Source organism: Catharus ustulatus, chromosome 3 (assembly GCF_009819885.2).
Source record: "Catharus ustulatus isolate bCatUst1 chromosome 3, bCatUst1.pri.v2, whole genome shotgun sequence".
NCBI lineage: Eukaryota > Metazoa > Chordata > Aves > Passeriformes > Turdidae > Catharus > Catharus ustulatus.
The window spans coordinates 74,020,677-74,045,806 of record NC_046223.1 but is presented as its reverse complement, the minus strand read 5'-3'; the positions used below and the strand labels follow the sequence as shown (position 1 = coordinate 74,045,806).

The window sequence follows — 25,130 nt, the reverse complement described above, 5'->3', positions numbered from 1 at the left end:
TTTAGTGAATTTTCTTTTAACTGAAATTTACTAACAATAAATTTTGTCAATTTAATGAACTCAATGAATTTTAAGGAAACTGTTTAACCAATATTCTAGCCTCTAAAGAGTTTGGGGTTTTTTTAATACCTAATATCGGTAAAATAAATCAATATTATGAAATAAAGACTTAAAAAACTGTATTAAACGAGTGTTTGCTGTCTTTTCGAGGGGAGAGGCAGATGAATCTTGTATTTTATAAATGTGCGATTCTGCCACAAGATATGTAGTCTTGGGCAGTTCAAGTAAGATGTTTAAGGATTATTTTCTTCCGGTAACCTTAATTTCTTGTTCATAACTGAAAATTCACGTGTATCAAAATGTCGTACATTTATTATATATTAGATATCGTCCGGGTCATAAGATCCAAGCATATAAAATTACTGGAGATTTAATATTGTAAAACAGTCGCTACTGTAGGGGGGAAAAGGAGGTTATGAGCCGAAAGCAGTGGTATGTTGCACGAATGCGTAAGGCAGGTCAGTGTAGGAAGTCGACCTGACTGTTGAAATAACCTATAGGAAATTTACGGTTGAAGACTGCAAAGGAATTTCAGGATTTAAAGCTTCTGCTCCACTTGCCAGGGTGCTTGTATTTGTACACTCTTGCCCACCCTCGCCTCTTTCTTGCAAACGATCACATGGAGCCTCCACCTTGGAGTTTCACACAGAAATGAGGCGCTAGCAGGGGAATTGACGCTTTCCTGGAAGGCAACAAAAGGAGTAAACAGGCCCATGGGGGCAAAGGCGTTCCCCTTAATTGGGCAGACTGATCGACGCCACTTCCCAAACAACAGCAAGTGCTTTGCAAATGCATAAGCCCCTTGCATTCAGGTTCTGCACGGATCAGTTTGTTGCCTTGGCTTTTGTTTGTGTGTCCTTGGGATAAGAGGATGCTGGGGGAGGAGGGGGGAGGTTAGAAAGAAAGTCAGAGTCCAGGTTTTTACGAGATACGGGCAACGTTTAAAGCACACATATGCGTGTGTATATATGTGTGTGTGTGTTTGTGTGTGTATAAATATATATATATATTTTAAATACCGTATAGAAAGAGAGGTTAATGCGAGTAGGTGGTGATGAGGACAAAATACTTTCATCTGTAACTTTACGCTAAAGGAGACAGACAGATGGAAAATAAAACTAATTCATCCCTAATTGTTTTTGGTTTTTTGGTGTGGTTTTTTTTTTTCACGTTTATAAAGTATTACTTTAAAAGCGTTTGACCGAGCGTACAGCAGCGGGAAGGGCTGGAGGGCAGGGCCATAGCCGTGTACCTGTGAGCGCGGAAGGGGAGTGCCTTTGCTAAGGGGCTGTTACCAAGCCCGTTACACATCACACATTTCTTCTCCGAATTGGATCTCCCCTCCTGCTGGCAGTGAAGACTTAAAACAGCAGTCCCCGAGCACTGTTATTTCTCCCCTCTTTGTCCTCTTCCCCCGAGGCGTTTTTGGTTTTTTTTACCGCCCTCTTCTCCAGTAAATCCCTCTTTCTGTCAGCCCTCTCCCAACTGCTGGTTGAGGTTCACTCCAATTCTCGGCTTGAAAACTGGGCTCTTATTTAGGAAGTCATTAATCACATCCCCTCCCCCGGAAAGAGATGGCGGAGAAACCTGTGAAGTACAATTCCTCGCCCCATCCCCCCTCCAGAAATGTTGTGAAACGCTAGATCTCCGCACATTCTGGGGCATATTAAGGTGATACCGCGTTTCCGGCGCGCTTTTAATTTGAATGCGAAATTAGTAACGATCCAGTCGCGCATCTGCCCGCGTTGTGCGCAGAGGGTGCTACAGGCGCTTCCCGGCGCTCGCCCGGCATGCGTGCACACACGTGTGTGCCCCGTCCGTGTTTGCACACACGCATGTCCCCGTCCGTGTGTGCTCACGCGTGTGTGCCCAGTCCCTGTGTTTGAACGCACGTGTGTCCACAGTCCATGTGTGCCCACATGCGTGTGTCCCCAGTCCCTGTGTTTGCACACACATGTGTCCCTAGTCCATGTGTACCCACACGTGTGTTCGCAGTCCATGTGTCCCCGCACACGTGTGTCCCCAGTCCCTGTGTGCCCACACGTGTGTCCCCCGTCCGGGAGCATCTCTCGGTGTGTGTTTGCGGATCCCGCCTGCGGTGGGCACGGATACCCCCATAATCTCCTCCGCACGGCCGCCCCTGCGTGCAGCTGTTGTTCAGCGGGCTGTATCTAGGAACACACGGATTTCTGCATGCACGGGAGGGCAGAAACCCCAGAATAATACGTCATCTCGATTTCCCGTAAAGAAGCGTGCAGATTAGCTGTCCGAAAAGGAAGGGGTAAAAAAAAAAAAAAAAAAAAAAAGAAAAAAAAAGAAAAAAAAAAACAAAAAAAAAGCGCGCCGTGTTGGAAATTTCTTGTTCATTCATAAATTATTTTGGTGTGTCAGGCTACTTGAAATGGCGATTGGCTGCTCCTGCCTCCTGCCAACCCCTTAAGGATCCGATGCGAAATTAGTAGCAAGAAAGCATGTAATTGACCGAGTCACGTGTGCGCAGGGGGCCAGAAACGGAGCGAGAGAGACGGGGAAAAATCAAAAGAGGGAAAGCACATTAGACCATGCGAGCTAAATTTGCGATCGTTCAAAATCAGGATGTTAGATTAATGCAGAAGACCACTTCGATCCACAGGGAAAGTTTTCATCTCACGAGTTTGGAGCAGAGGGCCCGTGGGGCAACATGGCCGAAGGTTAATTTTCTTTTTCTATTGTTTTACTATGATTTTCGCTCGCTCGCTCGCTCGCTCTCTCCCCCTCTCCCCCCTCCCCCCACCCCTTTTTAACCCAACTATGCATTACCCTTTTTTAGCAGCTCGCGCAAGGGGGCTTTCTCCAAACCCATTGTTACCCAGCTCAGAAACTGTTCCGTACCGCCCACACCGATTCACAACTTGAAAAGCTTTCAGGGGGCTATTGTTTGAATTGTTCCTGTTTGATTAAGCACAGTTGCAGTGGTGGGATGAGAAAACGGCCGTACACCTGTCCCAACTTTAATCGAAAGTTTATTCCAAGGAGGGATGGATACACGTTGGAAAATAGTGGTTTCGGCGCTGCATGTGCAATAACCAGTTGTGCAATCTACCCAATTTTGCTTATTCTCTCTCCTCCACCCCTCCTCGGCCGGCCTCCCCCCTCGCCCCCCCGGTCCTGCGCCTTGCGAGGAGAGACTAATTGGGCAGAGAATTTCTGTTGAGAAATGGGATCGGTCTTAAACCAGCAATATTCAAGTAAAGTATCGCGTTCCGTGCTGTAATGTGGCTGAAAGATGGAGTTAAATGGAAAAATACACGTATGTACAGAAACGTGGGCTGCCCTGGGCTCGGAGAGAGGGAGAGCCTCCGTGCGCAGTGTTTCCTCTCTGTAACCTCCGGTGATTTTATTTTTTTACGTATTTTGGGGAGAAGGTTGCTTATTTTAGGATTTAGGGAAAATACGCACTTTTCACCGTTCACTTTTTGATTTTGTTTTGTTCGTCCTTTTTTTTTTTTTTCATTTTTTTCCCCTGTTCCGTTTGTAGTAGCTCCTTTATACAGCGGCAAAAGGATGTTACCGCAATTTAACTCTTTGCTTTGCATCTTGTCCCTCTCTTCCTTCTTTTTCTCCCCCCTTCCCCCCCACACCCCCCGCCTTTCCCTCTTCCTCAGCAGGGGCGAGTAAAGGTGGAGACGAACCCGGGAAGTTGCCGGAGCAGGAAGAAGAAGAGGAATCCCAGGTTTTGCACGGAACCGGCCATTGCAAATGGTTCAATGTGAGAATGGGATTCGGGTTCATCTCCATGAGCAACCGAGAGGGAAGCCCCTTGGAGTCTCCAGTTGATGTCTTTGTACACCAAGTAAGACCCGTTTTTGTCTTCTATCTCAGCCTGCCACATTTGGTTGAGCTCAGTGGGACTCCGGTTTTATGTGAAGAGAAGTAACCTATTTTTTCTAGGTATTTAAGTACATCTGTAGTTAAAGAGTTGCCTTAGGTAGTGGTTTTGTTGGCAGTGTACAATTTGAGTAAATAAGGTCGTTAGATTATGCTTAGTCTCTGTGGATGGTTATTTGTGCAAGGGTATAATATTTCTTCGTATCTTCCTCCTTGGTTAGAAAAGTCTCCTGTGGTTTTTATTTATTTTCAAATGTCACACTTTTTAACAAGGTTTATCATTTGTCACCAGACTGATCAGGAGCAGATATGCCTTTCCTTGGAAACTGTTTAAAATTAAGCTGGGAAAAGGATAAATAAATGTCGGGTTTCATTCAGATAACATTTGAGTACAGTTTTAAACGATTTACTTGTAAACCTCGAATTACTCTTTAAAAGCTCATCTGAGATTAGTTAGTGAAATTAAGACATAATTATAGTGTTATTTTGCAGTAATTTAGACCTGAGAGTGTCCCTGTGGTGATACTCTCAAGCGTGTGTGTGGTTTGGTCGGTTGATTTTTAATTATTCCTTTCTAGAGAGAAAAAAAAAAAAACAGTAATGATTAAATATTTAGACCAAAAGCAGTGTCTCTGTAAGGCTGTTAGGGAGACAAGGGGTGTATGGTCCATGGTTTTAATTTTAAGCACAATTGCATTGATGGTTTCGTGTTTTGAATGTGGAAACTGGTATGAATGCCTCCATGTAAAAGAGTTACAGATGCAAAATAGGTCCAAAATAATAAGAGTGCCTTTTTTGAGATCTGTATTGTGGTTTGTGAAGAAGACCTTCTCTGGCCCTTCTGTAAGTCTCCACTTGCAACAATGCTATTTTGAATTTCACCCATCTCTCCTGTGATCAGAGCAGAGAAGAGAGGTATCAGGTAAAGAGACCATTTTGGGGTTGGCTAGGGCCATGTTAGGGAGGCAAAAGGCATTTTTTACGTGGCTGTCCGTTTTCTATGACGTTTGCAATGACGGTGAAGGGGGTGTTCCATGATTGTGTGGTGAGTGCCTTTTAAAGTTGCTCTTGGTGGCCCGGCTTTATTCTGCAGTAACTTTATCAGGCTTTTTAAAAGCATATACTTTTGATTAAGTTAGTAAAAAGGTGGCTGAAACTTCTAAAAAGACTGCTGCTGTGGCCTGTTGCCTTGCAGTGGAGGGTGGGGTGAATTTCTGGTCTTGTTGCCTCACATGTGCCCTTGCACCTAAGGGCCTGCACTTCAGTGGAGCTGCTCGCATTTGAAATTACGTACAAAGCGTAGAATCCAGTAGTGGACTCGCTAAATTCCTACACTTCCTGCTTTGTACTGGCATATAAGCTGCCCCCTCTTTGCTGCTGCTTTTTCCCTTTAGAATTGAATGAATGAAACACTTATCAAAGAAGGGGCAGTCTTCCTCCTTTTCCCCTTTTCTTCCCTTCTTTGTATCTTAAGTCACAAAGTTGCTCTTTACAGTTTTATAAATTTACTTTAAAGATAAAACCCCCTCTTTCTTAATGTAATTTTGGGTTAATGTATGTAATTTTTTTGCTTCCTGAATAGTAGAAGACAAATATTTGAAACATAGCAGTGCTGTTAATAAAAAACACATTTGGAAACAAGGATATTCTTAGAGCTGTGGAAATAGAGAAGTATTGAACTGCATGATAACCTGATACATTTAAGTAATACTAGACAAGGTTTTTGGTTTCATAATGGAAAGTAGTCATAGAAAATAATAAAGTAGTAGTAAATTTGGAAGTCTCTATTGAGTAGTGTCCCCTAAAGGAGGGGAAGAGAAGGAAATGTTAGACAAGTTTGTTTATTACAGTTTAATAATCTACAATTTATCCATACTCTTAGGCTTCTAAGACAATCATAGTGTAAAATGCAGTGAAAAATGCCATGTTTCATTGCGTGTTAACTGTGTGCCTCAGTAATTTTGAGTTTACTTAGAGATATGTCTTACTGAGTGAAGTTATTACTAGTATTATGCAGTGAATTTGCTCTTGCAGCAAAGAAGGTACATTTCCCATAATTATCATTCTGATGAAATCTAAGGTGGATATATATTAACTTCACGGTGACATGAATCTTCTTTTGATAGTTTTCTGTGTAATGTAACAAGGAGAAGAACTACTATCTATTGTGTTTCAGAGTACACTTTAGATAATTGATTTTGCTACATGGAATGCTTTGTTACCTAACTAGCTGACCAGTTGTAGCAGTAGCAGCCAGAGCATAAAAATGTCTTTAAATCTGTAATGTTATTTAGCACTGCTGCTTGTACAACAAAGTCTGTTGCCTGAGCAGTGATTGGACCCTATTCCTATTAGTTTCATTAATTTGAAAATTTTTTTTATGTGAAGAGTCCTTTTCAATGCAAAGATACTAGTTTATTAATCTGTTGGAACAAAATACTACTGTTCAAAACTGCTTTGAAAACACTTCATCATTTAAGCATGTACAGGTGGTGTTGCATGCATTCATTCGCTCATTCTGCAGTATTTTAGCTACTAGTATAATTTTATAGAATTAGGCAGTCTGAGCAGGGGAGAGAATCTTCTAGTTTACTTATCAAAGTCTTGTCAAAGCGAGCTTGAGCCCTGCAACAGTATCTAACCCTTTCTTGGTGAGTTATGCCCAGTTTATGAGATCGTGTTATGAGCAAAAACTTACTGTATGTCAAGTCAAAATTCCTGTAATAGTTTAAGCTCATTATACCTAGACTTTTGAGCTTACAATAAATAATTTTGCGTTCTTCTTGGAGTTCCCCCTTAGCTATGTGTGGATTATAGTCACATTTTTCTAAAGTTTGTGCTTTGTTAATTGTATACATTGATAAATTTTTAGAGGACTGTGCTTTTGTTTGCAGTTTTCTTCCCCTTCACCCAATGAAAGTCCTGTTCACAAAACAGCTGCAGTATTGAGTTTTTAACCCTGCCTTTTAAGTCCCTCCTTTGGTGTTAATCATTTTGATTGATCTCCTCTGAACTACCTTCAGACTGTTGTTACCCTTCTGGTAATGAAGTACCTAGAGCTGGATGCATTATTTAAGGTAGAAACACGTCAGCCATTATATAGGTGCATCTGTGTGTCTACAGTATAATTTGGTGCACTTACACACATCCACAGTCTTTTTTTTTTAGCTCTATTCTGATACAGCTTATAACTTTAAGTCTTGTGTTTGAGTCATTCAGGGTCATAAAAAAATTATGAGTCCTAAAAACGATTTGATTTTTTGAACAGAAGGCATGGTCAGTGCAGCAATGTGCCAAGCCAACTGTTTCTTCTGAGAAAAAAAAAAAAAAAAAAAAAGAGTAGCAATGATAGTCCTTTGTAACATTTTTAAATTCAAGAAATGTGCACCTTACTGAATTTAGCTCAATAATGTCATATGTTCTCTTTATAAGTTACCATGGAATGAATAATACAGCTTGTTTCTCTTTTGTGATGTGAATTCTGGACCTAGTTGTGTGTGAGTGGGTCTTATTAAATTTTAGAAGAAGATCTATTTGTCAAAGGGTAAAGCAGACTGGAGAGGTGAAGTGAGGGAAACCTTTTGTGGTGCACATGAATAAAGGTCTTCAGTGCAAAGAACTCAGAAGAGCTGAAGTTCTCATAGAATCAGAAAAGGATGATGTTTGTTAAAATTTTTTTGCACATTCAAAATTAGACACAAATATGTACTACTTCTTTTGGATGCTGGCATTAAGGCAAAAATGCTGTATGTTCTTTTTCACGCACACTTTGTACAGACTGAGTTAGAAACAAGACCGTTTGCTTAGTGTGAAGCGCAGATGTTAAAGATGATAATGAACTGTAGGGTGCTGGATGTAAACAGATGCAATTAAATGCACGTTTGTGAGTATGGAGGGTTAAAAATGTATGCCTGTTTCTCAGCAATGTGTTTTTTTCAGGATGGGATGTATTGTTCCATTTAGATGGAGTTTGCTGGGACCTGGCCCTGTAGTCCAAAATTCTTACCACAGTAAGGGATTGATACAAGATTTCTGAACTGGGACCTTAAGCACAATCATTCTTTGGGATCCTCTTTTATGAGATGGGGAGAGGAAGGAAGGGAGGAGCAGCGTGTAGGAGCTGGTGTATTTTGTGTTCTCATTAAAAGAAACATAGTTGGCTTGAAATTTTTCACTTTCATCTGAACTTTCTTACTGTTACTACAAAATTTGATAAAAATGGAAAACACCCTTTTTTCCTTTCATTGAGTCCTTCTGCACTGCACTATAATTTGTGTACGATAAAGATTGCTCTTACTGTTCCAAGTATCTATAACAAAAAAAGGAGGAAACATTACTAGCACTATTTTCACTGTAAACAGAAGAATAAATGGAAAATGAGACATATAAGCAGCATCTGAACAGTCTTTTCCCTTAATGTCACCAACTGTCCTTTCCAATGATGAATCAGATACCTGTTCTTTGAACTCCTAGTTTTTAGGCACAGTTGAACTACTTTTTCTATGACAGAGTAGGGCATGGCATTATACACTCAATGCTGACTTTCTTATATTATGAGCACACATGATCCTGTGCTTTCTCAAGGATGCATTCATTCTTTCATCTAGCACACCCTTTTCATTTTTGTTTTATTGGGAACCTTTAGAAACTACTTAGTTGCTTAGGATGACTGGAAGTCCTGGGCAAGCAAGTAGGATCAGTATTTCATTGCTCCTCATGTTTAATATGACATGGGAATGCCTGTTTGGAGTATAGAAGTCCCCATGCAGAGTACGCTGCTACAGACTTGTTCCCTTTGACTTCTGCTGGGGACTGGGCAAGCCCAGTCCTAATCAAAACAAAAGTGGCTAGCAGGATTTCGGGGGGAGGCTGAGGAAGGAAGCGAACGGGGAGTGGGCAGTAAACGTGTGTCTGCAGTGAGCTGTGTGTGGAAGATCTGGCAGGGATCAGACGCGGGTGTCAAAGTCTGCTCTGCAGCCTCACCTCCGCAACGGGATGGGGCTGCTAGAGACCCGGAGCCAAGCTTTGGCACTCAGCAGCTGTGCTGCAGCATGCAGAGAAATGATGGGGACCACTGATTGGGGTGTGGAGTGCTACACTGGGATCATTTATTTATTTACTTAATTTCTAAAAGTTACTTTTGGCTACTAATTAGTGTATAAATTAGCATAGTGTATGGATGCACAGACTGACAGCTTAGGGTTTAACATGGTTGTCTGAAGAAACTTGTAATTTGGTTATTTGAGTTAAGGAGCCGCCATCTTTTTAACCTTCCATATTTCATCTATTTACATCTAACCCAAACACTGTAGTAAATTGTTATTAGTGAACCTATATAGTATTTAAATGAATGGCAACACCATCAAATGGTGGTGAATCAGATCAGACTTTGTTGAAGAGTTTTAAACCTTGCATGTTGACAAGTAGAATTCTCAAGTGGCCCAAATGCAGAGGGCTACAGTGGGATAAGTTTGTCTTGAGAGGTATTTCTCTCTTCGGCAGAGCAGTAAGTGCACCCTTTCCAGAGGCTATCCTCCTTTTCTCCAAGACTGAGGAAGTTGTGCACAGGGGTTGGGATACTGGAAGGAAGAGGATATTTTGTCTGGGGCACAAACATAAGATATCAAAGCAGATGTATGAACCAAAGCTAAAAGGAAATGAATTGTCAAATTGGGAAAAATGTTGTTATTGTTGCTAGTTCTGGTTTGCAACTACATTACCGAGGTAGTAGGTACATTTACAACCATCCAGAGTTTTGTTTTACAAAGTATACTCCCATGTAAATATTGTTTAATTCATCTTCCTTAAGTAACCCATTGCAGTAAAGGCCTGCTATATTTCCCCACTAATTATCAACAGAAGCAAATTTAGGCCCACCAGTTTCTACAAAGGTGTATAAAAGTGACTGTAAAAGAGTAATTTCAAAAGGATTCTAGGAACTAGAAACTAAAGGGTAAAGACTATTTATGATGTTTTTTAAAACCAACACAAATAAATAAGGAGATACTGTTTAAATTTTTAATTCCCTGTATGTAGGAGTGCTTTTTTTACCCTTTTTAAAATCACCTGAAAGTAACCAGGACTGTTAGAGAGATATTACGAGATGCTTGGCTCTTTTTAAAGGAACAGTTATTCAGGGCAGATTTGGACTGGCTTTTGCCTGATGGGTATCACTGGTGAAGGCAGTGATCCTGGAATTGTTTTTACATCAGCAGACTATCACTAAACACCTCTGCATGGAAAGTGGGGAAGTGCTTCTGACTGCTTAAGCCTATTCAGTTGAAGAAACTGGTGTCCATGCTTTTTCTCAGATTAGTCTGGCTGGTTCTGACTTAAAATGGTGGGGGGTTAACTACTTGGGAGATGGCTAAAGGGAATTCCAGATCCTCACTCCAGAGATGGCTTGGCTGCTTGTGGTGCAGCTTGGACCTTGCTTCAAGCTTCACAGTCTGCTGTACTATGGAAAACTGGCATTGAATTTGATTTTTTCTGAGCATGCAAAGCTGAAACATGCAGCAGTTCAGCAGCTGCTGTGCAAGCAGCCAAATAAGGCTTTGCAGTAGCAGTGTGGGGTGAATAGGTGGAGGCTTAAACTCCTACAGCCTTCCTTCTCAGTGGGAATCCTATGGAGATGACTTGAGTTTTACATTTGGCAGCAGTGCTGCTGCCTCAGTAAGTTTCAAATGCTTTTGTATCCCTCTTGGTGTGGAGTAGGGTAAGTGCTTGTGGGGCTGCATTGCAAACTCAGCTGGGGAAGTGTTCAGGCTTGTGTCTGATTTTTGTATCATTTTTCATAGAGAATTCCCATGATCCCCACAAATAAGGGTGAGCAGTGTTGGCATCATGGAAGGGTGGCCAAGGGTGCAAGCAAGCAGCAGCCATGGTGAGGTGAAAGGTATTGGAGGAAAGAGGTGAATGAAACTGCAGTCTCCTGATGCAAACGGAGTTCTCATGTGGCCACCTTCAGCTGTGGATGGAGAAACAATGAAAGTGATAATGACTTTTCAAGGAAAAGGGCATGAGTACAAGCATCTGAGCTCTCTCTGGAAGTGAAATGTTTCAGGAATCTTTGTGTCACACTTCAGTCTTCCAGTTTCTATTTTTCTTGTTTAGTGATTGTAGTGGTGGCACTGAAATATATTGATTGCAGTTTTTAGAAAGCACCATTCATAAGGCAGACAAAAAATCAGAGAAATTTTGCTTCATATGAATAATGTGTGGTCTTTTTCTTCCACAGAATAGAAATAAGCATATTTACAGAGCATGTTCATAATAATTTGGATAGATCTTTCTAGCAGATAGATGAGGTCTTCGTGAAATTAGTTGATAATCTCGAAAGTACAGCTCCTTAGTTATTCCATATGCATGGAATTTCAACTTTGAAAATTAAATGTGTCAAGGCATTTGAGATTATTTGTCTGAGAGTTGTAGAATATTCTTATTCTATTATCAGTGCAGGAACCAAGAAAATCACACAGTTTCTATTCCAAAATTCTGGTCTGGTACTAGAATTGCACTTTTTGGAAGGAGGAAGGCTGAAAAGTTTGGATTAATTTTTTAGCATCATAAATTAGTATTTTCACTGCTTAAAATTGTTTAGCACATAAAATCTGAATAAAGATATATTTAGTCAATATTTGGAGTGTATGAATTTATCTACAAAATCAATGTAGTATTTCATGACTGTAACAGATCTTGTGTCAGAAAATGCTAATGTTGTTATTACATTCATAAATGTGTCATTCTCATCAATTTAGCTGATAGTGGCTTTCCCATTGAAGATAATGTGTTCCCAGAGAGACCTTCTTTTAATTAGTCATGTTAATTTATAGGTATGCAGTGTTGAGAGAATTTATTTTTCGTGATTGTTTTTATTATAGTGCCACGTGAGGCTACTTTAACATTTGTGTTACAACTCTGTTTATGGTCATATAAATACATAGATCGAAATAAACCCTGGTCTGACACTGAGATCAAAGCTGATAGCCATTGTGGACTTTAAGGAGACCAGAATAAGCATCATTTTGTATTATTTTCAAAGTACAGGTGTCTTTAAAATCCCTTAATTGTGCACATATGCTATAATTTAATTTTTTTTTTTTTTTCATTTTACAACTGTGTTTTGCAAGGTAGTAATCAAAATCTTGGTTAGTTTTATGAGCCATTTCTAATAATACAATCTTAGGGGAAATAAGGGGGTTTAAAGAGCCTCTGCTGACTATGTGTAGTAATTTCTGAATGTTCTTAGGCTCATTATACTGGAAATGCTAGAAATATATAGACGTAGAAGTATTGAACATACCTAATAGACCCAAGCTGACTTCTCTAGATGTTGGATTTGACCCCAAACTGCATCCTGTATTTAAAATATGTATCATTATCTCACCCAGTTTAATTACCTGGTCTAAGATTATTCATCCTGAGAATCAGCCATTTTTGACACTAAAGTGGAATAAGATCCAATAATTATTCACAAACATGTTTGCTCCCCTTTTCCCCAGGTGTTAAACACAGTAGTACATCAAATGAATGGAAATTTGAGAATTGTTTCAACAGTGCACAAAACCTCTCCCTTAATGCAATGAAATTATGACATCCTTTCCCTTCTTGTTGATTGCAGACCTGGTGGGCCAAATTCTGCTCAGTATTCCCATGTGAAGTGGTCCTACTGACCTGTGAAACTTAGAAGTGGATGTTAAGACTCTTACATGAGTGTTTTTACGGAAACTGAGTGGTTCACAGGCTTTTGTTTTCATAAGGCTGTAAGTGTGCATTTTGTGCTCAAAAATGATCTGAGCTGTTACCTGTACAGCGCCTAGAATGTAGAGTAGTAAGCAGGGGTTGGGTCACTGTTGCTTAATTTAAAGTTGGCTGAAAGTGATACAACTTGTCAAGTTCAGGCATACATATTATTTTATGTATGTAATTTGTATATACTTTCCACAGTATGCTGCTTTTTTCCCTACTGTGAGGGTATAATATTTAATGTCTCACCTGGCTAGTCATCTAGCAGTCTGTTCTGATGCTAAGGTATAAGGCTGATAATGTGGTTTTCTTCCATTTTCCTGTTGAAAAGTTGCTCAGTTCCAAATAAGTTCATGGTAAGAGAAAATGGGGGAAGTATGAGCACAGGCAGGTTCTGTTGGAGGCGAATGTAGTTCACCCTTGGGCTGAAAGTGCCTTTGGGTTGTGGAACAGTTACTGAATCCTGTGCAGAGCCTTTGATTTCTGGCAGGGATTCTGATGGGATGCAGTAGGTGTTGGGAATTTTTTTTTAAAACTTTGTAACTTGCAGTGTTGCATATCTGTGTGATGGGGGGGAGGATGGGAGTCCTACTGGCTGGATCCTTCAGGATCTGCCTTCTTCCCAGGCCCTGCTCTTAGGGATGTAGACACTACTCAGAGACAAGGGAGAGCACTGACTGGTGGGCAGCAGGAAGCAGCTGAGCCTCTGCTCAGACAGGAGCAGGTGAACAGTTCACAGATTGGGAGGCATAGAACAGTCCTCAAATATTTCTAAATACATTTAGTCAAAAAGTTTTAATTTCACCACAGTGCTCAATGGGTCTCCACTGCACTGAATACATTCTCATTTGGCTGTGCTAAATCTGCTTTGTTTGCCTGCTTTGTTGTTTGGTTTTGGAGGTTTGTGTGCCTCCGTGTGTGTGTGTGTGTGTGTGTTAATTAAAGAAATCACGTTACATTTGTAATAGCTGTTTTACATGAGTAAAAAATCACATTTGTTCAGTGTTTTCATGTAGCATGTTTTGCAGAAATTGTTTATTAGATGGGAAATGTAGAAGTGAACCCTGTAAGGAATGCATGGTTTCTTGTGTAGGGGTTTGTGTGGCTCTAGCATGAAGGCTGATCTTAGGGCACCCTGTTTGTTGTGTGTGATTCTGGTTTAGAAACTACTGCAACTTGGAAATAAAGAAAATATAGAATAATTATTATTTTCAAGTGTGTTTGATTGGCTTCAGGAATTAGTGATAATTGTTAAAGACAGACATTACTTGAGGATGATTGATCTGGATATGAAGCAGATGCATTAATAAACCAAGAAACTCTTAATTTCTGATACTGTAGAAAACTTTATATGTCACCATTGATTTTACAGCACTAGTCACAAAGAGAGGACTGTGGAATTGAACTGTAGATGATCAGAGCAAAAGATTTTAAAGGTGCATTATTTAGATGAAAACAATATTCAAGATTTTTAGGCAGAAATATAGGACATCTGAAGATAAAAGTTTTGCTTAGACTTGCAGGAATAGGATTTTGTTATTATTAGTTCCTGCTTTTGCCAACACTTAATGGAGCAGTAATTACCACATCTTTCACTAAGCAGTGCTTAATTATCCTGGACTATAGTCTATTATCTACACTAAGAAAGTAGGTTGTCAGATTCTCCTCTTAGCAATGCCTTCTCTTCCTCAAAAATTAAAAAAAGAAGTTTACAATATTCCAAAATATGATATATTAGATTTGAAAATGTTTAAAATTGTATAAATTCAAGACACTGATTGGGATGGTTCCTTTAAGTTTGATCTGTGCCTACATTGTCTTCAGTAGAAATTATTAAAGACTTTTATAAAAAATAAAAATGCAGATTCCATTTTATATGTATTTACAGTTAATAACTACATTTTTCAAGAACAGAGATGCTTTTAAAATTAATCTGTGGTCTGCTTTGAGCAACATCTCTTTATGTTTAAAAATGTAATTGGTAGATCCAGATTTGCCGAAGAATTTTCACATTCATCTTCATAAATTTATCTTAATTGAGCAATTACAAATTAATTTTTTTCAAATGGCAGATTAATTAATTTTTGTAGTACAGTTTCTTTTTTTTACTGACAATAATCATCAGTAGTTTATTGGGAAACGATAGCCCATTCCATGCTTGTGTGGGTTTATTGTTAATCTTCACACAGTACTTCTTTGGAAGATCATTCTTTAATTGGTGACAGCTGTAAATGGACTAAGATTAGACTGCTGAAGTGGCTACAGCTGGAGCATTTGGTGAAAGATGAATTATTTTTAGTGTTCATTATTAGATAGTATAATCAATGTTTAAATTTTTCTGTGATCCACATATTTATATTTTAATGGGAATCAATATATTTTTAAAATTATATATTAAATTGCTACTATATTTTTACAGTTATAATTTGATTTCCTTTCATCTGAATGTCTGAATGTTATCTGAATTACAGGGGATCTAAGCCAGCACTGATGTGTCATGAAATGCACCTATAGTATACTATATTCTCTTGAATGAGCTAATGGCATAAAATGGTTGATTTTTGCTGCAATATTTCTGGTTTTAGGATGATAAATATAATTTTTTTGCTAAATACTTAATGACTGGTAAACCTTAGATTAGTTTCTGTTTTCTCCCTCCATCTGATGAGCATTTTGAAAGTACAGGATGTTTTATGTACATTTCAAGGACCACATGTTACTAATAGATGAAATGTTGAGCCAGGTGAAGTCAGTGAAATAGTTGTCAGGAGTTTCAGTGCATATGCGCAGTTTGTCTCAAGGATTTTTTTTCTGATAGTTTAATTTGGGAGCTTAGACACTTAAACCAGAAAAGCTTGATTAAATAAATGGAAACTATCATTCAGTGGACTTTTTTACTATCTTTGTGACAGCTTTGCAATCTTTAAAATGCCCCCAAAACTACTTATATAACAGTATTATTTGTATGAACTTATCATGCACGAATGCTCATCTGAATTTCTTGCAGCACATTCAGCAAGATCTTCATTAATTTAAGTGTAGCTATAGCTGTGCCACTTTGTGGACAAGTTTGAAATTCCTGGCATTTCAGTCTGAAAGAGGACTTGGCAGATAATCATTTATTGATAGTATGTAATAAAATAAAAATGTGTACTGATCAACGATTTTCTCCACTTAAATGAACATGTAGACAATTTAGTACAGTTTTGTTTGTTACTGTTTAATTCCACCGATTTAACAAAGTTAATCTGAATTTGTATGTCTTATCAGCACATTGTTCTGGACACACTAACATCTCACTGCCAAACTTTTAAAGACCATGGACAAAAAAGCAAATTGCTTCCTTTTATTAAATCTGTATGGAAGTAAATTATCAAAGAATAAGGAACATGCTAAATACAGAAGAAAGATATTAATCCTTTCTTCCTTTAATAATTGGTTTGTTGAAAAATACTGATTACATTATTGTAACATAGTTTTTACACATTTACCAAACAAAATACTTTTGTATCAAAAGCAGCTGTTAGGATTTTGAAATGCCATCTTTCCATTAAATTGACAAATTTTATCAAAAGCTTTCTGGTAGCAATGTTGCTGTTAAAATATTACTATTTAAAAGCTACATTCAAGCATTAAGGAATCAGAAAAAATAATTTAGAAATTATGCAAAAAACACGCAGTGAAATACTCATTATAAATGGATGCTATTATAGGAAGTACAAGATCCCCGCGATATCTGCCTACAAGCCTTGTTTTCATCTTTACGGCATTCCTGCGTGTTTCAGGAAACAGGTTTAACAATGTAGGTCAGTTTGGGTTCTGCTGCGCGGAGGGATGGCAGAGAGCGATGCAGACTTTTTCTGTATTTGCCGGTTCGCTTCTGCATCGGCGCAGTGGCATCTGGAAGGGGCCGAAGGAGAAGATTGCGGGCCTTAATCTTTGTGCTGGCTGGGCAGATTTGGCAGCCAGCTGCTGGCTGTGGTGCGCTGCCGTGGGCGCGGGTGGCGGAAAGCTCCGTTCCGGCGGGGGTGGGGCTGCGCGTTCTGCCTGCCGTGGCTGTCAGTCGGGAGCGCAGGGCAGGCTGCTCCTGCTCCAGGGCACGCTGCTCCTGCTCCAGGGCACGCTGCTCCTGCTGCAGGGCTGCCCTGGCCGCGGAGGCACTGCGGGCCGGGCTCTGTGCGGGCAGGGGGTGCTCGGGGCGCGGCGGCGCCGGGGAGGGGCCGGGGCCTCCCTTGCGGCGCCCTGCGCTCCCCTGCCCGGCCCGGCTGCGGCGGGAGCGGCAGGAATTTGCCCCTTCCCGGCTCAGGTTGCAAGCCCCGACCGAAGCGGGGAAGCGAGGGTCAGGGCTATTCATTGCCTATCGCTTCCTCGGGCCATTTATAACCTGGTCCTCCCCGTGCAGCTGACTGTGGTCCAAGGAAGTGATTGATACGAGAGATTCAAAGATTTTGTTACTCTCTGAATACGGTGTAAATGTTCGGTCTGTTTGTTTTCTTTTTTTTTTTGATTTTTTTTTTTTTTTAAAGCTAATTTGGCACATGATGCAGAACTGGAAATGCTGATTCGTATTTTTGAGGATCAAAATAATGATAGATCAAAACTGTCTGAAGGGCAGCACTGCTGGAACTAATGAGTTTAGTGCTGCGTGTGCTCCATCACCTCCACAGTAACACAGCCTGCCCTGCACTGGGGTGCTGGCGTGGAGCAAGTAGGGACAATCACAGCTCCCCATGCTGAAGGACCAGGATCACAGAATCACAGAATAGTCTGAGTTGGTAGGGATCCACAGGGATTGAGTCCAACGTTTAGCCTTGCACAGGACATGCCCAAGAGTCATGCCATGTGCCCGAGAGCCTTGTTCAAGCACTTCTTGAACTCTGTCAGGTTGGTACTGTGACAACTTCCCCAGGAGCCTGTTCCAGTGCCCAACCACCTTCTGGGGGAAGAACCTTTTTCTAATAGCCAACCTAAACCTCCCCTGGCACAACTTCAGGGCCATTCCATCAGGTCCTGTCCCTGATTGCCACAGAGAAGAGATCAGTGCCACTGATCTCTGGATCAGGGATGGGTATTACATCAGCTATGGCCAGTCTACCGTCAGCCACAGGGCACACTGATACCCAGGCAAAGCGAATAAAAGCACTGTGAAGCAAACACTTTTCCCTGGAGCTTTGCCACCATTTGTGGCAGCCCTGTCCATGCTGGGTGTGGAAGAAGCTGAGCTGGGGTTCACTAAGCCCCCACACCCTGTGCTCCTCTGCCCTGCCCACAGGAGGTGCCATGCACCAAAATGGCAGCAGGGGCGACATCAAGAGCAACTTTGAAAAGAAAGTTAAAGGGCTCCTCCCTTCAAGGAGCCATTTGTTTGCTTCATTGATGCTTGGAGGAAGAATTAAATTTGGGTAGTCACAGAGTATTCTGTGAAGGGGCCCACAGGTATCATCGAGTCCCAGCTCTTCAGTGAATGGTCCATACAGGAATCGAACCCACAACCTTTGGCATTATCATCACCCTGCTCTGACCAACTCAGCAAACATGATAAAAAATTGGGCACATCACAATTTTCTGTGACCTCTTGGGCTTGCCCTCCTAGTGATCAAGCAAATCATACCACTAAATAACACACCACCTTGAAGCAGTCATATTTACAGAAATATTTGAAAAGGAATAAATTTTTAATAACAAATTATTCTTCTTGAATTGTTAGAACTTTTCAGTGGTGTTTTATCTCCTATCTTACAATTTCTCTTTAACTTCTGAGTGCTGTAATGTGGCAAGACAGAACTTTTGAAAATATTCAGCAGAATTATCTGCTTTTGTTTATTTGGAAGGACAGCAAAGTCCTTCATGCTAAAAAGTCTTTCAACAAGATTAATGATTGCTGGATTCCAATCTTGCAAACACTTGTTCTTTAAAGTAAGACCTGTTCATGTAAATAAAGGTTTCAAGATTAGGACTTTAAATATGCAGCTTTTATAACTAAATGGTCTTCTGCTTTAGTTTGTCCTTGGGTGAAGTTCCACATGGACACAATGGGATATTTTTTCCTTCTGTTATGACTAAAGCTTTACTACTTAAAATACTATCTTGGAAAAAGAATTGATACTCTATAGATTTTTTATTTGTAAAAAACCAAAACAGTAGTTCGTATACATACTTTATATACTATAGATGAAATACATGTATTTCTTCACAACCACAGTTTTGATCTAATGGAAATAAAGTCAAGCAATCTTTCCTAATGCAAGTCACAATATGTTGTTTTTTCGGTCTCTGTGGGTGACTTGAGCCAAGCTTTTACAAGTTTTCTGGCTGTAGTTTATTAACAGCGTAATTAAAACCACTATTTTTTGCATTCCTATATATAAAATGTACTTCCAGGCTGTCAGCAGTATTTAATGATTCACCCCTCTGGGACAGTCTCTCCTGAGGGATGAGCTTGGTGTAATGCCATTGACTATGATACATTTGTGTCAGTTGCTCCTTCCTCCCCCACCAGCGTCCCGCTTGCTGGAATCTCATGATTTTTTCTGATAACATTTTTTACTTGCAAATGATTTTTTTAGGTGCATGTTATGAAGGGAGTTTTTACAGACAGAACCCTAAGGTTGCTTTGGTTGTTTCAAAATAGTACAGGGATTAAAGGCTGCTTTATTTTATTGCTGCCTTCAAATAGATGGCATGTGCTTTTTGAAAGTGTTTTTCAAGTAGAAGTATTTAATGTTTCCAGTACAGTACAATGTTGGTTTTCTGTTGTTTTAACTAATCCATGTGTGCCTTATAATTACATATTTGCAGCTAAACACGGGGGTGTTTTTCAAAACTTAGGTTTTTTTAATATACACGTTAGATATTTGGAATATTTAAATAACTATTTCTATGGCTAGCTACTTATTTTAACCTTTCTGTGTAAAATTCTTTGTCTGTTTTTAGCAGATTACATACTGCTTTTACAATGCCAAATGGGAGAAATGCTTTTCACAAATCTCAAATCTTGGAGAGCCCAGTAGTTGTCATTCTATACACCAGTGCATAATTACATTTATTTGATAGATGTTAAACTTTTCATTGCTGTTGCTGTGAGCCCGTGAATTATTCTGCATGGTTATTTTTAAATTAAGCAAGCATGGTTATTTTTAAATTAAGCAAGCATCTCTATTAATATTGAAGAAAAAACTGCTGAAGATACGATCCATGCTAGGCTTTTGCGATTGTTTGGTTTCGTTAAGTTTCTTTTTGTTGTTGTTTTTTGTGCTGGCTTGTTTGCTTAGGGTTTTGTTTTTGTTTTTTCTTCTCCTGGATGAAATCCTTGCTTGTTACAACCCTGCAGTTTCATTACTGCCTTAAGGATGTAACTGTAGACTTCTACTAGGAGAGGCAATCCTTCTCACCCCTTCCTCCAGCCTGGCTTCATGTTCCCACCCAGTGTCAATTCCACTGCTTTGTAGCTACAGGAGTTACAATACTGTGCTCCTTAAACTGAAAACTAGTAATTTATTTTCCGTGTTTTGGTTTCATTTGTATCATGAAACTCATAGGATTCTGGCTTTGCTGCATGAAAAATTGAGCTAACTTGAGGAAAGCAGTAGAGGCATGCAGCCTGAGGAAACGCAGAATACACCATTCCATTTGGTATCAGTGCAGTGGTGGAGTGTAATTTTTGAGGAACTGAGCCAAAATAAAATGGGAGGTCTTGTTTCCCAAACTTCTTGTTGCTCTCATTGATTTTACATGCTAGCTAGGAGAAAAATGGCAGAGCAAGACTTTGCACAACTGCGTCTCACGGAGCTGCCACCTCGGTGTGCTCACCGTGACTGCTCACTGCATCAGTGCTGGGCTGGGTCTGGCGTCCATTCCTCAGAAGGAGATGCTGTGAGTCCAGTCCTGCAAACAGTGCACGTGTCTGTTTCTGTAACTTCTTTTAAAATAGAGGGAGCTTCCTGTTGGCAACATTTAATTTGTGACTGCCCTTCTGGTGTGTTACTAGAAGGTATACTGTTGCTGTCTGCTTTGCTGGGCACACCTTTTTCCTTAACAGTACAGGAGGATCATGTTAAGGTTCCTGGAAGTGTTTTCATGATTTGGACTTTCTTAGGAGACTCAATGTGATGTTTATTAACTGATCTCAGTGGCCACTTCTACTAAGGTTCAGCCACGAACAGCTTCTCTCCTGATGTCCAAACTGCTTCAAACCAAACTGTAGCAGTAATTTTCATTTTTCTTGTAAGGACATTTGAAAAATACTTTCACTGAAACAAACACCTGAATTCTTCTGAATGAACTTTAAAATGTTTTTAAAGAAACACTTCTCATGTGTATGCACGTTTGTTATTCACGGTGTAAATTCAGTGCTGCAAAGCACTATGCCGCGCTTACGAAGTCACTTGGATTTCATTGGATTTGGCTGCTGATGAGTGAAGTCTGGAACTGAGCTCTGTGCAGGGCTCCCTTGAGTGACAAGTTGCAGGATGGGTCCTCAGTTTGTCTGAGAGTAAGTGGAACTGAGTTTTGTCTGTACAGGGACTGAAATTTTGTCAAGTGCTGCATACATGTAACGTGGGCAAATTTAGTAGATCCATTAAAACATTGAGTTCTGCTTGTTGCTAATTTAATATTAAGCCAGAAGGATGTTGCATTTAACAAAAAGGAAGAATGGTTGTCTTGAGATTGTTTATTGACATGAGTTGTGCTGTGACTGGCTAAGGTGCACTGTACTACAGATAGAGCACAGTTCTACTTACTGTATGTTAGTGTTCACCCCTGTCCCCAAGGAGATTGGTGAGGAGGTAATACAGGTGTAAGTAAATTGAAGGAGCCTTTATTTATATATATATTCTCTGTTGTATGTCTGTGTTTTATATATACGTATGTGTCTATATATATACATATGTAATTTCTGTCAAAGTGAGTGGCCTAAGGCAGTTGGGATGCGCAGCACAGGAGCCGTTTTCAACTGAGCAAAATGTATGTTCTGACATTTTAGGAAATATTTCTCTTCTACAGAGAGAGATTGCCACTGATGAATGGAGCCTGTCCAGTAGCAAATCTCTGTGTAATCGCATTTGGTCAGGATCCTCACAATGAGGTTGTCTTTCATCTATAGCATTTCAGATGGTTTGAATTTGTAGCTACTTTTCTTATAAATGCACCTAGGTATTTATTTTAGAAAGAAAAACTTCTAAACTAAAAAATTCTATTCAAGTGCAACATGTAACTGAGAAGATCATTGCACTTTTCAGTAACCTTCATTTATTGTGTGGGTTAATGGTTGATTAAAGTAATTTGGCACTTTTCTCTTGCAGACAATAATCTGTGTGCCTTGTGCACTGATATTACATGAGCATAAGCTGATCACAAGTTGCCTTAATATAAGGCTGACTAGAGTAGATATGGGTGTTTCTGGTACACAGATAAGAATCAGGAGAATATCAATATTGGGGATATTGTAACAAATTAAATTATTTGGCAAATGATTCTAGCAAAGAGTGAGTTAAGTAAACAAAATACCATTTATCTTTATTTGTAGGTTGTTCTTTGAATCATTATTGATTACCAGGTTTCAGATAGTTATAGTAAGTTACAACTCTGACATGAAAAGAAAGCTTTTTTTTAAAATTTTTTTTCCTCCAGGGCTTGGGGGAGAGTATGTTGCAAGCAAATGGAGAATTTAATGTAAGAAAGAATAAGCTGTGTGTGAGATTTTAAAAGGAGTGTCAGTTGTGAAAGTAATATTTGAAAAACTACTATGAAATGTAAATTTATTTTCCATTTGATGGTATTTGCATAGCACAGAGTTTTTTTATTTAACAAAATGAAACCATGTTTACCCTTTCTGAGCAAACATATATAAATCACTAATTGCAAGAGGAAACTGTGTAAACTTATTTTCTGTTCCATCAGCTTAGTATTTGGGAGTCAGCATTTTACAAAAAATTAGATTTCTTTACTAATAGAATATAACCCACAATAAATAAATAATTTCCAAATTGTCGCTGGAAATTTGTGAAGGTTGGCCAAGGCAGAGCTTTTCTTTAATATATATATTTATTTTTTAAGTTCTCAGGTAGTGAGAAGGACATGCTATTTCACGAGGGCTGAGAAAAATGCTGTTGTATACTGTAGGCATTTCTGCTGGCTTTCCTTCATCTCCTGCGGGTGCCCCTCCTCCATTTTGTTTTCCTTTTTCACACGTTTTCTGGTTGTGCTCTCTCTTGACCTCACTGTGTGAGCTTGTAGCCACACAGGACACTGGCAAGATCAGAAAACAGAACCGTTGGATTAAAACAAGAGCACGCAAGTCAGGAAAGAGTCTGCAAAGGCAACAAAAGGAAAGTGGAGTTCTGCAGATTTTTTTCTATAAAATATTGCAGTAGTCTTAAAACAAGGCTTGAGTTTTGTGCAGATTGTTTGACATTTAATTTTGAAAGATAGCACAGCTATTTGTGAAAAATCCCTAAATAGATTTCGTTAAGATCTGTTTTTTCTCTTGTGATTTGTTAATACAACTCAGAAAAAATAAGACTAGAGAAATAAGAATAAGCACTCAGTCTAAAAAGACAAAGCAAGCACCAAAGAGAAGGATTATTTTCTTTATTTTTTTTGCATTGCAAACAAGTTTTCCCAAAATAAACCTTTGAGAACGATGTGGCACAATTTAAATATTAATTTGTCCTTGCAAAATAATGCCTTTTATTTATGCCTAAGATATGACATGTAATATGATCTGTGTATAAATATGGGGTTTTTTTAATTATTCAGAAATTGACCTTAACTTAGCGTTTTCTAATAATGATATTTTAGAACTTTATATTAATGTATTTAACCTATTTCTTGGCATTAGTATTCTAGGTTCCATGTTTTGTAGAATAGTGTGTCCAAATACAGAATGCAAGCAGAAGGTACTTGTACTTTTGTGATAAAGTGTGCTTATTCCTGCCTACATGAGTACATGATGAAGCTGTTCAAAAGTGTTTAGAAAGTGCTTTTTGAGACAAGCATGAGAAACTTTCTTTCCTCTTGTCCTTTTGTCTCCAAAGTCATACCCATCTTTAGTTTGATTTACATCTTCCCTTTGATAGGATTTTAACACTACCATTTGTTAACCTTGTCCTACACCTGGACACCAGGGAAACGTGTTCTGCAGTTATTTCATTTCCATGTTTATCAGTCACGATTCTCTATGCACGGTGAGGAGAGGCATTCACAAGTTTTGTGAATATCTGATAACAGAATTTCCTTAATACTGTGTTCAGTGGCTTCGAGCAAACCTTGTAAGAGAAAGGACATGTTGCATTACTTTATTTTGCTGTACCTGTGTGTCTGTTTCTTACATGTCTGGCTATGGATTCAGTTTCTTGGCAACTGATTGTCAGTTAAATTAAAAAGTAGTGAAGAGATTTCTTTCAGGATCCAGAGATGAGCGAGGAGCTGCTGGGCTGTGCTCACAGATACCAGAGTACAGGTTCTTGCTTAAATTCAGATGTGGGCCAGCTATGTAACTTCTGCAAGCACCTGCCTGACCAGTAACAGAAACTCTCCCAGTTAGCAAACCAGGATTGTTCACTCTGGGGGCTTTAAGACTGCATCTAGTGATAAATAACCCCGGGTCAGGAGCAGGCTGAGGCAGTGGAGTGTGATCCTCCATCATCAAGTGAGAGGTTGCACATTGTTGTTCCCTCTGTTGGCTTTTTTCCCCTCCCCACAGCAACTGCTCCTGCATTTGGCACACAGAGGAGGGCTTTGCTCCCATCAGCAGTCAGAGCAGAGCCACCCTCTCTTTTGGGAATGGGGCAGAAGTGGAGAAGGAAAGAATGTTGCCAGATGAATGTTAAATTATGCTGTGCCACCTTGCTTCAGAACCAGGGAATGATGCCCAAGCTGTTAATTAGAGGCATGTGTGTAGCCTGAGACCACAGAGACTTGAGATGGGTGCACATGTTTCTGCCAGCAGATGCTGACAGGAGCCAGTGAATCACCATGTTTGTGGTAATGGCAACATCTTTGTAACTCACACATGTTCGTTGATTTGTTAAAATTTATTTATCACTGTTAATGTTCTCCTTGCCTTTAAGTTTAATAATAACAGATTGCAAAGATGGGTATTTTTGTTCCCTTTCCAAAAGAGTCGGACATAGTAAATTTTAGAAGATGAAAGGCACTACAGTGGGTAGGTAAACCCACACAGGAGCTAGTCTGTACCTGGTTAAAAGGTGGGATAGAGGCATTTGACAGCAGTGTGGTGGCTTGAACTGCAGGTGAAAGTGTCCTGAGCTGTGTCCTGTTTAATGTGATTGAGCAAAGAACTTGTGCCATGTGGGAGGTAACAGCAATTCGCTCAGCACACGTGCAAATGCCATGTGTGGAGGCACTGACTCATGTTAATGTAATTACCTCACTGTAATTGAGTTAAGTACAATTGATTTAACAGTAGTGAAGATGAGCCCACAGTTACAGTCTAA

General features: G+C 39.6%; 1 protein-coding gene across 3 annotated transcripts in view; it reads left to right on the top strand.

Moving 5' to 3' along the window:
* LIN28B (lin-28 homolog B) overlaps nucleotides 1-25,130 on the top strand; it is a 108,264-nt gene that overhangs the window by 13,366 nt on the left and 69,768 nt on the right. For 2 of the 3 annotated variants that reach the window (XM_033055825.1, XM_033055824.1), the window contains exon 3: nucleotides 3,705-3,892. In XM_033055825.1, coding sequence (XP_032911716.1) covers nucleotides 3,705-3,892 — 188 coding nt within the window. The remainder of the gene's footprint in view (nucleotides 1-3,704; nucleotides 3,893-25,130) is intronic. The other variant, XM_033055826.1, reaches the window with a different exon arrangement.